The sequence below is a fragment of the Gymnoscopelus braueri genome (genome assembly GCF_963280865.1).
Source record: "Gymnoscopelus braueri genome assembly, chromosome: 4".
NCBI lineage: Eukaryota > Metazoa > Chordata > Actinopteri > Myctophiformes > Myctophidae > Gymnoscopelus > Gymnoscopelus braueri.
The window spans coordinates 37,777,257-37,790,700 of NC_137605.1; the positions used below are offsets into that span (position 1 = coordinate 37,777,257).

General features: G+C 42.5%; 1 protein-coding gene across 2 annotated transcripts; it reads left to right on the forward strand.

The window, feature by feature from the left end:
- The first annotated feature begins 1,977 nt into the window (after positions 1–1,977).
- On the forward strand, positions 1,978–7,945 carry irx1a (iroquois homeobox 1a). Of its 2 annotated transcripts, none has more exons than XM_080426022.1 (4): positions 1,978–2,516; positions 4,628–5,744; positions 6,065–6,140; positions 7,331–7,945. In XM_080426022.1, the coding sequence occupies exons 1-4, from the start codon at positions 2,274–2,276 to the stop codon at positions 7,404–7,406; spliced, it is 1,512 nt and encodes a 503-aa protein (XP_080282148.1). In that variant the 5' UTR covers positions 1,978–2,273; the 3' UTR covers positions 7,407–7,945. The 2 variants fall into 2 exon arrangements, with proteins under 2 accessions (XP_080282148.1, XP_080282149.1); XM_080426023.1 differs by having other exon boundaries at positions 7,349–7,945.
- Positions 7,946–13,444: the final 5,499 nt, after the last annotated feature.

Here is a 13,444-nt window from a genome sequence, read left to right on the forward strand (position 1 = left end):
AGATTTTCACGATTTTTCAAAAATAGCAGCTATGAGCTTGTATATCTGCTATTTTTGAATGGCCAAAGTATAACAAAATGGTTAAAATCTAAAATGATATTAGAACTGTAAATGGACATTTTATAAATACGTAAATATAGATGATGTGACCAAAATGTAGGCTATAATAGCTAGCCTTCTGATTAATTTATTTTATATGACCAAAGAGGCTTGTGAAATTATTGTTTGACAATAATTCATAAATAGGCCAACATTTAAAAAGTTATTAAGAAGGTAGGCTAATATGCCTCTGACTTCACACTGTATACATTTTGATCTATTGATTTTAACTTCTAAATTACGTTATTTGTGAAGTGAATACATTTGACAGGTTCAAAAAGTGAGTTTGACAAATTGAGTATAGTCTAGAGTGACTTTTCTTGTACAGGACCAGCTAAAAAGTGGTACATTTTCAATAGCAAATAACCATAATGAAAATATATCCCTCGAAAGGGGCATAGACACTGTTCTGAATAAAACTGAGACTATAAAGACCCTGCAGAATGTACGTCCCAGGTTAGGTGTTAAAGTTGTCCCTGTTTTTCATCATTCCAATTCACTCGAAACACGTAAACGTTTAAGAGCTTTTGTTGTTGCAACGCAAAGACAACTGCAATCTGCTTTAAGTCCACACACGTGCGCGCGCTCTCTCGCGCACGCATACTCACGTCTGAGAGAGAAAGCGAGAGAGAGAGTGAGCGAGAGAGAGAGAGAGAGAGAGAGAGAGAGAGAGAGAGAGAGAGAGAGAGAGTAGAGAGAGAGAGAGAGAGAGAGAGAGAGAGAGAGAGAGAGAGAGAGAGAGAGAGAGAGAGAGAGATTGTGTGTGTGTGTGTGTGTGTGTGTGTGTGTGTGTGTGTGTGTGTGTGTGTGTGTGTGTGTGTGTGTGTGTGTGTGTGTGTGTGTGTGTGTGTGTGTGTGTGTGTGTGTGTGCGTGCGTGCGTGTGCCCGTGCGCGCATGTGTGTGACTGCGTGCGAGAGAGAGGAGATATTTAACAAAATTAAACCAATAAGGCAAACTTCAGTAAGATCAAAATAAACTAAACAGGATCTTTATATAGCTCAGAATAATAATTGGTTACCGCATGCAGTCAAAACTTTGAGGTATTTGAAAACATTGTTTTGATCATCAGTAAATACAAACATAGATTACAATATGGGCTATTCAATAATAATCACAGATAAATAAACTATAGGCCTATACTCTCCACCTCGCTCTGAAAGTTTTAGTTTAAAAATAATCTCAGATCAGGAAAACACAACGCTGTAATTACACAAAAAAAAGGAAAAAAGGAGGGAAAACCGTTAAATCCTTTTTGATTGAGGTATTTGAAATATTTTTTGATCATCAGTAAATACAAACAGATTACAATATGGGCTATTCAATAATAAGACCTTGTATAGAACTGTACTTTCTGTGTTTTCTTTTTTTTTTGCCAAACTGTTATAAAGTATTCCATCAATCAATCAATCAATTATTTTCAGTAGCACGCTAATTGAAAGCATTTCTAACCATCATCACCCGATCTGTAAATTAAATAGACGCACCACCAGGCAGCCCATCAGCGATAACAACCCAATGTTCCTCTCTGTGGAGTATGGGTAGAGTAGGCTATCTTCCCTGTTAATTATAATTTAAATCTATTCAAAGTAAGTTCCTTCTTCAGTCGGGTTTACTTCCCCCCCTATGTGTCGGACAGCTGTAAAAAATCGTGTAGACAGGTTGTCATACAACAATCAAAGCTTCGGTGAATGGAGTCTAATGCTGAACATTTAACATACAATAACTCCATACACGCGGAGAGTCAGTGGCCCCAGCCAATGCTCTAGCTCTATCCACATGCTCCACAACGAGGAGGAGCTTGCAGGCTCAAGTAGGAATGCCAATCAAAGCATCAACTTCAAATTGTATCTGAGAGAGATCAGCCCGAGACCTCGGGGCAGGCACGTCAGTTGGAGCTCAATTGTTGATCAGATCACATCCAGACAGTGGACTTGGGGGAGAAAAGAGAGAAGCCGAGATTTAAGGAAGAAGATCGTTGGTTGTTTTTACTTTACCTTTTTTACAACACGGGGTTTGGTTTCTCCTGGTGTGGGGCTTCTTGAAACACTTTGACTTCTTTTTTTGGGGGGGTGTTCTTGTTCGAGGCTCTCACTTTTTACGCACGGTTTTTCCTTTCCTGGCGATTTTTTAGCTGTTACACACAGTGCGAGATTAAAAGGTGGTGGAAAAAAACATGTCTTTCCCCCAGCTGGGCTACCCGCAGTACTTGAGTGCCTCCCAGGTCTACGGGAGCGACAGAGGACCGGGGGTGCTGACGCCCTCGTCCCGCGGAGGGAGCGCCGACATCGGGGGAAGCCCGTCCGCGGCGGCGGCGGCTGTCTCCTCGGTGCTGGGCATGTATGCCAACCCCTACGCTCATAACTATAGTGCTTTTCTGCCTTACACCAGCGCGGACTTAGCTCTCTTCTCCCAAATGGTAAGAACTGTGTTTCTTTTGCTGTTATTTTAAGCACAGCTAAACGGTCTCTCCTTTAACTCTGACAGCATACGAATGGAATCAAATGGACCCGTTAGGGTCCATTTGATTCCATTTGTGTACTGTCAGAGTTACAGACTTGTTAGGGTCAATTTAGAACCCTCTCAAGGAACTCACTGGACCCCACTTTGAGATCTACTGGCCTACATTATTGTTGTTTTAAGTATAGACCTATTAGCTATGTAAAGGTTCTGGAAAAAAAATGGACGCGCGTGTCTGAAAAAAAAATAATGCTGCTGTTTAAAAGACAACTTTCAGAAAAGGATTGACGATTCTTCTTGCCTGGAAATAATTTATTCCTCCCAATCTTTAATAGCATATGGGTTTTCTTAAGGTTTTGGACGTTGTGTTTGCTTGTTTATATAGCTTGAAAGCTCAGTTGTTGTTGTTTGCTGTTTAGGATCCTTGTTTTTGCTCGCTTGATCGTTTGTTTACCTGGATGCAAGTTAGCCTAATATTTATAACAAGCATAAGCCATGCATATTATTATCTATTATATAATGCTGGAATGAGCTGCCGTGTAAAGAATCCTATACCGAAATACTAACGGGATGTTTTTTTATTTATCCGACATAAAGCTAACAACTTCTATGGCCTGCGTTTTAGTGCTACAAATGAGTGTATGGAAAGTTGTTCTCCTTGTAATAGACTAAATAAATATTAATAATTTTATATTACTATAATATGCCCTTAATTACCGTGTGTGTGTGTGTGTGTGTGTGTGTGTGTGTGTGTCGTGTGTTATGCTTATGGTAGACAGCCGTTCCATTGCGTTGCGATTTTAAGACAAGAGAGGAATATGCTAGGCCTTACTGTCATTTATTAAAATAAATAATCGTTGTGGATATGATTGGGCTATGACTTCAAATATAGGCCTACTAACAGTAATAAAAGTGTTATAGCGCTTCAACGAGCATGAAGGCCATCGGGTTCACAACTCTTTAGCTTTGACTGACTCTATATCGACGCCCTGGGCAAATGGTTGTCAGTCAAGACATAATTCATAGAAGTAGGCCTATGAAATATACATATAATTGGCCACACGATTAGTCGTGTGTGTGGGAATATAGGCGACAAAATGGCATGTCATTGTAAAAAAGTAGGGACTCTCATGGTGCCTTTGGGTGGGTTCTAAATGGACCCTTACAAGTCTGTAACTCTGACCGTATACAAATGGAACCAAATGGACCCGTTTGGGTCCATTTGGTTCCAGTTGTATACTGTCAGAGTTAAGGAGGGGGTCCTTGTTATTTAAAAGTTTTGAGAAACACTGGCCTAGGCTATACCACGGGCCTGACAAGCGTATGGCATCATGGTGTAATAACTTCACATAGAGCTCCAAACTGCTTACCTCATAGGTTAAGCGTGTGCAGGGGAATTTGGCTGTTGGGCGCTGAAGTTGTCACTGTGGATCATAGAGCCATGACAATTCTTGTTTTTCTCGACTTGTATACATGTTGTGTGTCGTTGTTAAACTGATATAGGGGAAAAGAGCTAATTGTAGAATTTGTTTGTAGGCCTCTGGCTGCTCTACTACTGGGAATTTCATATGTGTTGTAGACGCGGTCCACGCGGACGTCATAGCATGTGACATGTGGCAAGTTGAGAACATCGACTACACACTTGTAGGAAAGTTTGAGCCATGTGCATTTGGCACTCTCGGGATTTCGTACATAGCTCGATTTCACCCGTTTTAATTGTCAATTGTCGTGATATCAGCATGAAGTACAATTCTTATGCCTAAAAAAAAAATGTTGTGTTATTGATTTATTGAATACTTTATTAACAGTTTGTCCAAAAAAAAAGCACAGAAAGTGAAGTTCAATACATGCTAAAAGGATTAAACCCAAGAAAGCACTATGGCTTGTTTACATTGCGGTCCTGTGCAATTCATCGAAACATTTAATGACAGACAAATAAATATACAATACTATGAAAAAACATCCTATAAACGAGTAGTTATCAAAAAGAAAAAGAAACTCATATGTGAGTGTTGTTTGTATGATATGAGGGCCTAAAACTCATGATCTCTTTATCCATAATGTGTTAAGGGCTCCCAGTACGACCTGAAGGACAGCCCTGGCGTCCACCCTGGCAGCTTCGCTGCCCACTCGCCTGCTTTCTACCCATACGGCCAGTTCCAGTACGGGGACCCGGCCAGGCCCAAGAACGCCACCCGGGAGAGCACCAGCACGCTGAAGGCCTGGCTCAACGAGCACAGGAAGAACCCGTACCCCACCAAAGGCGAGAAGATCATGCTGGCCATCATCACCAAGATGACCCTGACCCAGGTCTCCACCTGGTTCGCCAACGCCAGGCGGAGGCTCAAGAAGGAGAACAAGGTGACGTGGGGCGCGAGGACCAAAGAGGACGAGGAGGAGGACGGCAACTTGTTCGGCAGCGGCGACGACGACGGCGAGAAAAACGAAGACGAGGAGGAGATCGATCTGGAGAGCATTGATATAGACAAAATCGACGACAACGATGGGGATCAAAGCAACGAGGACGACGATGATAAATCAAACGACGGAAACAACAGGGACCACATCAGGGGGGTCGGCGGGGAGCTGGACAGCATGGAGAAGAGACGGGCCTTCGCCCTGCAGGCCCACGAGGCCTTCGACAAGTCTAAGAGCGCCATCATCTCGGTCCACCACGGGAGTAAAGACACGTCGGATGGTAACAATAACAACACGCGGGTTTTGTCCCCAGACAGACCCGGGAGTTTTCCTCTCCCGGCCAACAATAAGCCCAAAATATGGTCCTTAGCGGAGACCGCCACCAGTCCCGACAGCTCCACTCAGAAACCCACGTCTCCGTCGGGCCCCCAGGCCGGCGGCCCCCACCACCCTTCCTCGGCGGCCCCCCACCACCACCAGCTCCAGACGCACCCGGCCTTCCTCCCCAGCCACGGACTGTACACATGCCAGATCGGGAAGTTCCACAATTGGACGAATGGCGCCTTTCTGGGCCAAAACTCACTGCTGAACGTGAGGTCTTTTCTGGGAGTTAACCAACACCATCACCACCACCATAACCACCACTTGCAGGCCCAGCAGCAGCTAGAGCAGCAGCCGAGATCGGTGGTGGTGTCGCCGGTCACATCTGCAGCAGCGCTCAGCAATGACAACAAGACGCCCCGAGACCTCCACAGTCCTAAGCACATAGGTGAGGATTATGAACTCTCTTCTGATTCTGTCTCTGCTGCTCAAAGAAACACTTTTGCTTTTCACTTTAGACTATTATAGAAGTCTGAACTTGTTAGACCTGAGTCTGTATTGGACAGCTAAGCAACAACGTGCTCGTGCGCAAACACACACACACACACACACACACACACACACACACACACACACACACACACACACACACACACACACACACACACACACACACACGAAAACTATATTTAATCTACGTAGACAACAGTTTAAAAAAAGCTAATGATAATTAATTAATTTCCTATACTATTTGTCTTTCATTTTTAGACCATGAAAACGGTGTAAGAACTGATTCGCCTCCGACACAGTCCCTGAAGTCCTCCTTTCGACCCCTCCATGAGAGGTGAGCTTTTCTTCTCTTCAACATAAGGCTCTGGGCTATCAAAGTGCATATTTAATTATTGTAATTGTATATATAGCCACCGTAAATACTTCATTTTAAATATGATTTGTAACATGCGTCTCTGTCATATTTTTTGTGTGTTTATTGCGCAGTAACAACAATTAACCTAGTTGTAACTTCGGGATAAAGTAAATAAAATATAATGAATGGGCCAACGAGAAACTTTGCATGTAATTATTTGAACAGTTTCTAACAATTTAGCTTATTGCATTTTCAAAAAATTATAGTGACACTTAAATTCCAAAATAAATATGTGTGGGCTGGAATATGGTTTTAGAAATAATATATATGTGCACAGTTTATGGCTTTGACAGTTTTGCGATCTGGGTAATTTGGCCTCATATTCTTTTAAGGGTGACAGGGGTCTCATCCCGCCCCCCTTTAATTCCTTCCCTCTTGGGGGAGTATGGCTACTTATCAAGTCACCGAGGAAAACGGGCTCTGTCTGGGCTGTGTGCTTTTCCTAAAGACCCCTGGGAAACCTGCAGCCCAGGGGAGCGTTCTAGCATAGAAGTTTACCCCGTTTCAAGTGCTACAATTTTCACTAGTATGAACCCAGCCTCTCTCGCTCTCTCTCTCTCTCTCTCTCTCTCTCTCTCTCTCTCTCTCTCTCTCTCTCTCTCTCTCTCTCTCTCTCTCTCTCTCTCTCTACCCCCACCCCATCATGGGGAGAGAGAGAGGGAGAGAGAGAGAGAGAGGGAGAGATAGACATGGGGGCCTCATGTCTCTCTCTCTCTCTCTCTCTCTCTCTCTCTCTCTCTCTCTCTCTCTCTCTCTCTCTCTCTCTCTCTCTCTCTCTCTCGCTTTTTTTATTTTTTTTATTTGACCAGCCGCTATAGCTCTGTATGCTGGACTAATGGCCTTTGTGCTAGTTGTTGATATCCACGCAATCAACTCATAAATGTGTTTAAAATGTATTTTATATCAAAGGGGAATCAAAAATAGAGGAAAGTGTGCAGGGTGTTGAGAATGGAAAAAAGAATGAAAATGAGCGAGACATTTCAAATGCATTTTATGCATTTGAATTGTCTAGCTGATTTTTTTCCTCCCCCCAATATTATTGAAACCCGCTGTCTGAACATGGCGGGGGCATTTATTTATCTATACCTTTTGTATTATTCTTATCTTAGATTCTCTCTGCCTTCCAGCGCCAGGAGCCAACAAGAAGCAACGCAACGGGTCCTCACCGCCCTCTCCTCGGCCTGATCACTGATCACTGCCCCATGTCCTCGGCCTGATCAGCGGGTCCCTCACTGCCCTGTCCTCGGCCTGATCAGCGGGTCCCCACCGCCCTATGTCCACGGCCTGATCAAGACACATAGCTGTGTGATCGCTGTTGCCACGGGATCCGACACACACAAAAAAAAACGAATGAAAGAAAGAAAGACTGAAAAGACTTTATACACACTCCTGAAAAAAAAGGACAATGAAAAATATCCTAATGCAGCGTAGCGTTCAGTCGGTACAGAACAAATGGCGTAATTTGGTAATATCCTGTGGATGGATGGAATACTTCCTCTATAGTTGTGTAGCCTATAATCCTCCTCTCTACTTTGCCCAGGCAGGCTGGGACAGTTTGGTAGGCTTTTTATTTTTGTCTCTTTATCTTGTGTTTATTTTTTTTGTTGGTGTCTTCCTTTAATGTAAATACCAAGTGATTTAAATTTGTAAATAGCGCGTTGACGGAATTTGTCCAGATCGTATATTTTGCCTAATAAACGAAATGAAATTATAGAGAAAACCAATGAATATCCCAGCTCATATTTTCGTTTCTGTTTCTGATGTTGATTTGATTTATATGTTTTTATACATGAATTATGGTTACAAAAAACAGCAACAACAAATACAAATCAGGACATCATAATAATAACAATAATAATAACAATATATTATTATTATTATTATTATTATTATTAATAATAATCAGACTATTATTATCCAGGGAAATTATTTTCTTACTGAGTCCTAAAACAAAACGTATTTCCAATATTTTTGGGGGAAAGGAACGGGAGAAAAAAATGGTGCTGTTCTGCATTGGGCTTAATGTTATTCCACTGTGTCGTGATGAGAGGGAGGGAAGCAGCGTCGATGCATTGAGGTGCTAATAAGTGGCCAGATGGTTGCTGCTGACACAAAATGGACAGCAGCAGCTGGGAACGTCATTAAGTAATAATATGGGAACGCCCAGTCCAAACAAAATCAAATGGTTAAAATCTAATCTGTCAGAAAGAGAACTCGATTCGATAATAAATTATTAATATTTTCCTTTTTTTTCTTCTTTTTTTTCGGGAAGGAGGGTTTCTGCTATATTATAACGCCGGTTGGGGTGACATTTTTAGCCTTCCAGGGGGATCAGTGGTTTGGGGTCCTGTCTGTTGCCAGTCTGATAATGATCATTAGTCTGTATGGAGGGAGGCGGCTCCTTTTGCACCCCCATCAGTTACCAAAACCAAATATTGATTCGCTTCAGTAGCCTAATAGGAGCCGAAGATAATAATGTGTAAGCTGTGATGTGAGATTGTAATTTTACATTTCGCTTTTTTGCTATTGTTTGAAATACATTGAGCCTGACAGATACTAATAATAACCACCGATCAAGCTGGGGTAATAAGATTGTGATGTCGGCAACTCACAACGCTTAAATATAAAAAATAAAAGTATGATTGCTGTCCAAACAATAAGACACTGAAAGATGACTGATTACTGTTACATGAATTTTCAAAAAGGAAAAAAATAACATTCGTATGATAAAATTGGCGTTAGGCTTATAGTAGCTATTATTTCCACATGTTCTAAGAAAAGTCAGCAAAAGTTATCCCAGGGGGTGAAGGATTTCAATGGTTTAAACCTGTGGAGTGACTAATGCGCATCTGTTTTGCAATATCACAGCGACCTCTATGGGCGATTAATATGTTTCATATGCTTGTTTATGACCAGCAGCCACAGAGCTTTAACTCGCACGTTACAGATATAAAGGTATTTAAAAAAGGTGGGGAAATACACACAATTTGGGCAGTATTTTCATGTAAATTATGTTGGGCAGGCAACGTCAAAATTGTTAAGGAATATAGGCTATAATTTATTTATGAACAGTTAAAGTGACACTTCTTTTCTATGAACGTCCATGCATGAGCAATTAATTGTCCAATTTGTACCGTGTTTGGAACAAGTCTCTCTGACTAAAGTTTGGAAAAAAGTCGTGCAAAGGATTATAAAAGAGGAATTTATAGACTACCCCTGGCTTTTTAAAGGCTATTCTTGGTCAATGTTGACTCCGCTATACCTGTGAGGAAAAGGGGGTCAGTTATTGTGCCTTCCTTATACGCGCATAAATCTGTGTCACTTAACCACTTAAAGCCCGGCCATATGGGTAACCGGAGTCCCTCAAGGCTCAATACTAGTGTATTTTTTTGTTTTCTGTTATTGTGGGGAAAACTTTCACTGAAAATAGCTGGTCGATCTGCTATTTTCAGCGAAAGCTTTCCCCAAAATGAGGGATGCTGGGTTTTAAGTGGTTAAACGCACACCCGCCAAACAGTCACGCAGTCGAGGGCCATGTTGAAAAATTAACAAAGGTCACGGGAGGTTTTGTTGACCTGTCCCGAGGTCATTCCGCCTTGACTCGCATTTTAAACAACTTTATTCAGCCACAAACAAACGCATCTAAGTAGGAAGTCTATGCCAGTAGTTTTAGCCCCAATTGTTTAGGAGCCTTTAAAGTGCCACATAAAGAGATATAAAGTTTGAATCCAACTTCTGTATTGGTTTAAGGTTTCTAGGTTTTTGGTATAAAATTAGTTATTGCAATTGTGTGTAGAGTCATAAAACATCAAGACCTGTTCTAACTTGAATAATATTAAGCAAATGGCTAAACTGGCTGTAATCAATAACACACGTGCTTACAGTATACATTATGGTGCGGGGTTTCTGAAAGAAAAGCAGGTGTGCAAATTGCACAATTCCCCTTCCTCGCCCATTTGCACATCACATGATCGTCTCATGAGCCGGGCTTTTGTGGGTGAAATTAAATAACCTCTCTTGCTGCCCCATTTATTGCTTTTGTAGCAGAGCAGCGTGAGGTTAGCACAATAAAGTTAGCTGCAGGCCATAACATTGTGTTTTCATAATATATACAAAATTATTCATTTAGCAAGTGGATACACAGCGAATTGTCTAATGAGTAATGAACGGATTTGGAGCTGATAATTAGACTGCCACTTCCAGGCATTTCTCCCCATGCAATGTGCCTGGGGCCACAATGTAAAGGGGGTGTGGGGGGCTAAAATTGAGCCTCAAACATAAAAAAAGAAGACAAAACAAACACATTTAAAATAAATATACAGCAAGCACACTGGGAATGTACTGTATAGAGGTAAATGTGCATAATATTATCTGTGCCTTTTGAAAGCATTATATGACCATTATTGAAGCACAGTAAATAATGCTTACATGATTGCTCCATAATTATAATTGTGATAATCAGATATAGGGTAATTAGAATTCAAATTAATATTCTCTCCATAAAAATTAAAATAAACATCTTATTTAATCATTTCATCAGTATAAATTATGTTAAGGCATGTATTTTAGAGGTTTTAAGTTTTATTTGCATAAACAAAAATCACTTCATATTTGTTAAACAATCACTAAAATGAATGAATGAATGAATGACTAAATAAAAATAATAATTACTAAATGAATAAATACAACTTCTACAAAGCTAAGCAACCCTTAGTACTCAATTGAAGATGGATTGGTGGCATTCTTTTTTTTTTTTTTTGAGGACTGAGAATTGAACTTGCTTGGTGGATATGCAAAAAAAGAAAGGAAAAAAGAGAGCAGAAAAAAAGAATAAGTTGTTGACCCTAAAACAATTTAGCATCCTGTCACAAACTGTGGCCCCCCATAATACCACAGCCTTTTGTTGTTGAACAAGGACCATCTCCCCCTGCAACTGAGATGTGTCACAGTGTGGCAATCCATTCATTTTAGTCGTGAATTGTGCATTGTGGCAGTGCATGTGCGTGTGTGTGCGTGTGTGTGCGTGTGTGTGCGTATGTGTGTGTGTGTGTGTGTGTGTGTGTGTGCGTGTATGCGCGCGCGCGTGTGTGTGTGTGTGTGTGTGTGTGTGTGTGTGTGTGTGTGTGTGTGTGTGTGTGTGTGTGTGTGTGTGTGTGCCCGCGCGCACTCGTGCGTGCATGCGTGCGTGTGTGACAAAGAGAGAGAGGGAGAGGTGACTGCATGGAAAGGAAAGTTTATCACTGTCTTGTCTTTTTTTTTGGCAGAAGCAGGCTATTCCCACAACAGACTCGACCCCGTGGTAGTCACAAATGTCTTTTCCAACCCCCCCCCCCCACCTCCTCCCTTAAACATAGCTGTTGTCTTCTCTTGAAGATGCCCGCCCGTATCTCTGCACCCCTAATCCATTTATCTAGTTTCACAAGTACAGCGTTGGGTTGAACGCTGACACAAAAGACAGTCCAGGCCCCTGTGTGGGGGGTTGGGGGACCCCACAACAACAACCAACAAGTCACGGGAGCCCCGGTATATAGCGGCAGCAGGCACACTGGGGCCACCGTCGTCTCCCCCCACCCCCCCACAACCCTCACCCCCCCATCCCCCTGCTACATCGTGTTTAGTCGACTACTTTGCTGCTGCCTCTTGTTTCAGTGACACAATGGGTCTGAAAGGGACGGGGAAAGGCTCGGTCACACGCTTTTTCTTTTCGCAGAGGAGTGACGGACCGCTGTAACACATGCTCCTTGCCACAAGAAGAAGTTGGGGAGGAGGACGGGGCTGGAGGAGGAAAACAGAAAGAAGGGAAAGCTCGCTAGTGTGCGGGCTAGGCTCAAACACAAATAGCAACGAGGAACTGGCACTTGCCTGATGACTGGCTTGGCTGGCGGTTCAGCAGATATACTCATGACAACTCAACAGCCCTGGTCCCAGCTGACACAGAAACCTGGCCTGGCTATAGATATACTGGAAGTAAACATGGTCTCGTGCTCTTGTTTGCCTGCTTTTCTTTCTTTTGGCTATTCAAAGCAACATTTTCCAGTTTTGATCGGGCAAGAAAAGAGAGAGGGAGAGAGGGAGAGAGAGAGAGAGAGAAAGAAAGTGACAGACAGTGAGATGGGGAAGGGAGAGCTGAATTTGTGTAAAGTTTTCTGTCTGTGTCTAAAATATTCTTCCCCGTCCCTGACTGGAGAACAGAGGAGCAGCTCCTCCACTCCTGTGCTATGAGGACAATATGCTTATTTGGACCTCCGTCAAAGCACCCTGCCAAATATCGGGGCGCTAATTAGCTGGCCTAATCTAGGAATATTATGCTCAAATCTGATATATCCCAGTTGAAATGATCTATTTTCAGAGACCTTTGCTAAACACGGAGGTTCATTATTATCTTCTTGTTTGGTACAGTACATGTTTGTTGATCAAAGTTATTTCCTGGTGTCTGTTGTTGTTTAAAGGGCACTGACAACATGCAATGTGCACATGCAGAGAACACACACTCGCGCGCACACACACACACACGCACACACACTCACACGCACACGCGCACACACACACGCACACGCACACACACACACACACACACACGCACACACGCACACACACACACGCACACACACACTTCCACTCTAATTGTATCGCTGTCCCATTAATGATTCCACAAACCAATTAAAGCTTGGTTGAGTTGTACTGAAGTATCCTCTCCATCAGAGCTATATTCGGGCCTAATATGATGACCCCTTCAACCCCCCCCCCCCTGACACGCACATACAGTACAAATCCTGCACAAAACATGCACGTATGTATGTGTAAACGGAAGGAAAACACACGTGCACACTCACTCACACAGATACAGATACCGCCCACCCAAACCCCCAACCTACCCCCCCGTATCGTCTGTTGGAGGATCAGAAATACTTTGCCTTCATTATTCTGCAGTGTGGATCATGTTCCTCAGGAGGGGCGAGTAATGATGGAAGTATTTATAGTCATCCATTCTCTCCCTGTAATTATATACGCTCCTCAAAATTGGGGTTTTTACATTTGGCATGTGCCTGAAAAACGTAAATTAGACAGAAAACCATGGTTGTTGAAATCTCTTTGAAGTCAGCCCCCCCCCCCCCCCACCCAAACACAATGCGATAGAAAGTTGTTATTTTATTTACTTTGTGTACGAGTAGGCCTACTTTATTGGTATAGGGTGATCATTTCCCACCTATATTCACACAAAG

Excerpts from the sequence above, each read along its gene's own strand:
- irx1a (XM_080426022.1), top strand. The coding sequence starts at position 2,274 with ATGTCTTTCCCCCAGCTGGGCTACCCGCAGTACTTGAGTGCCTCCCAG. Across the intron at positions 2,517-4,627 it reads TAGCTCTCTTCTCCCAAATG|GGCTCCCAGTACGACCTGAA; the intron begins GTAAGAACTGTG and ends TAATGTGTTAAG. Across the intron at positions 5,745-6,064 it reads CCACAGTCCTAAGCACATAG|ACCATGAAAACGGTGTAAGA; the intron begins GTGAGGATTATG and ends TTTCATTTTTAG.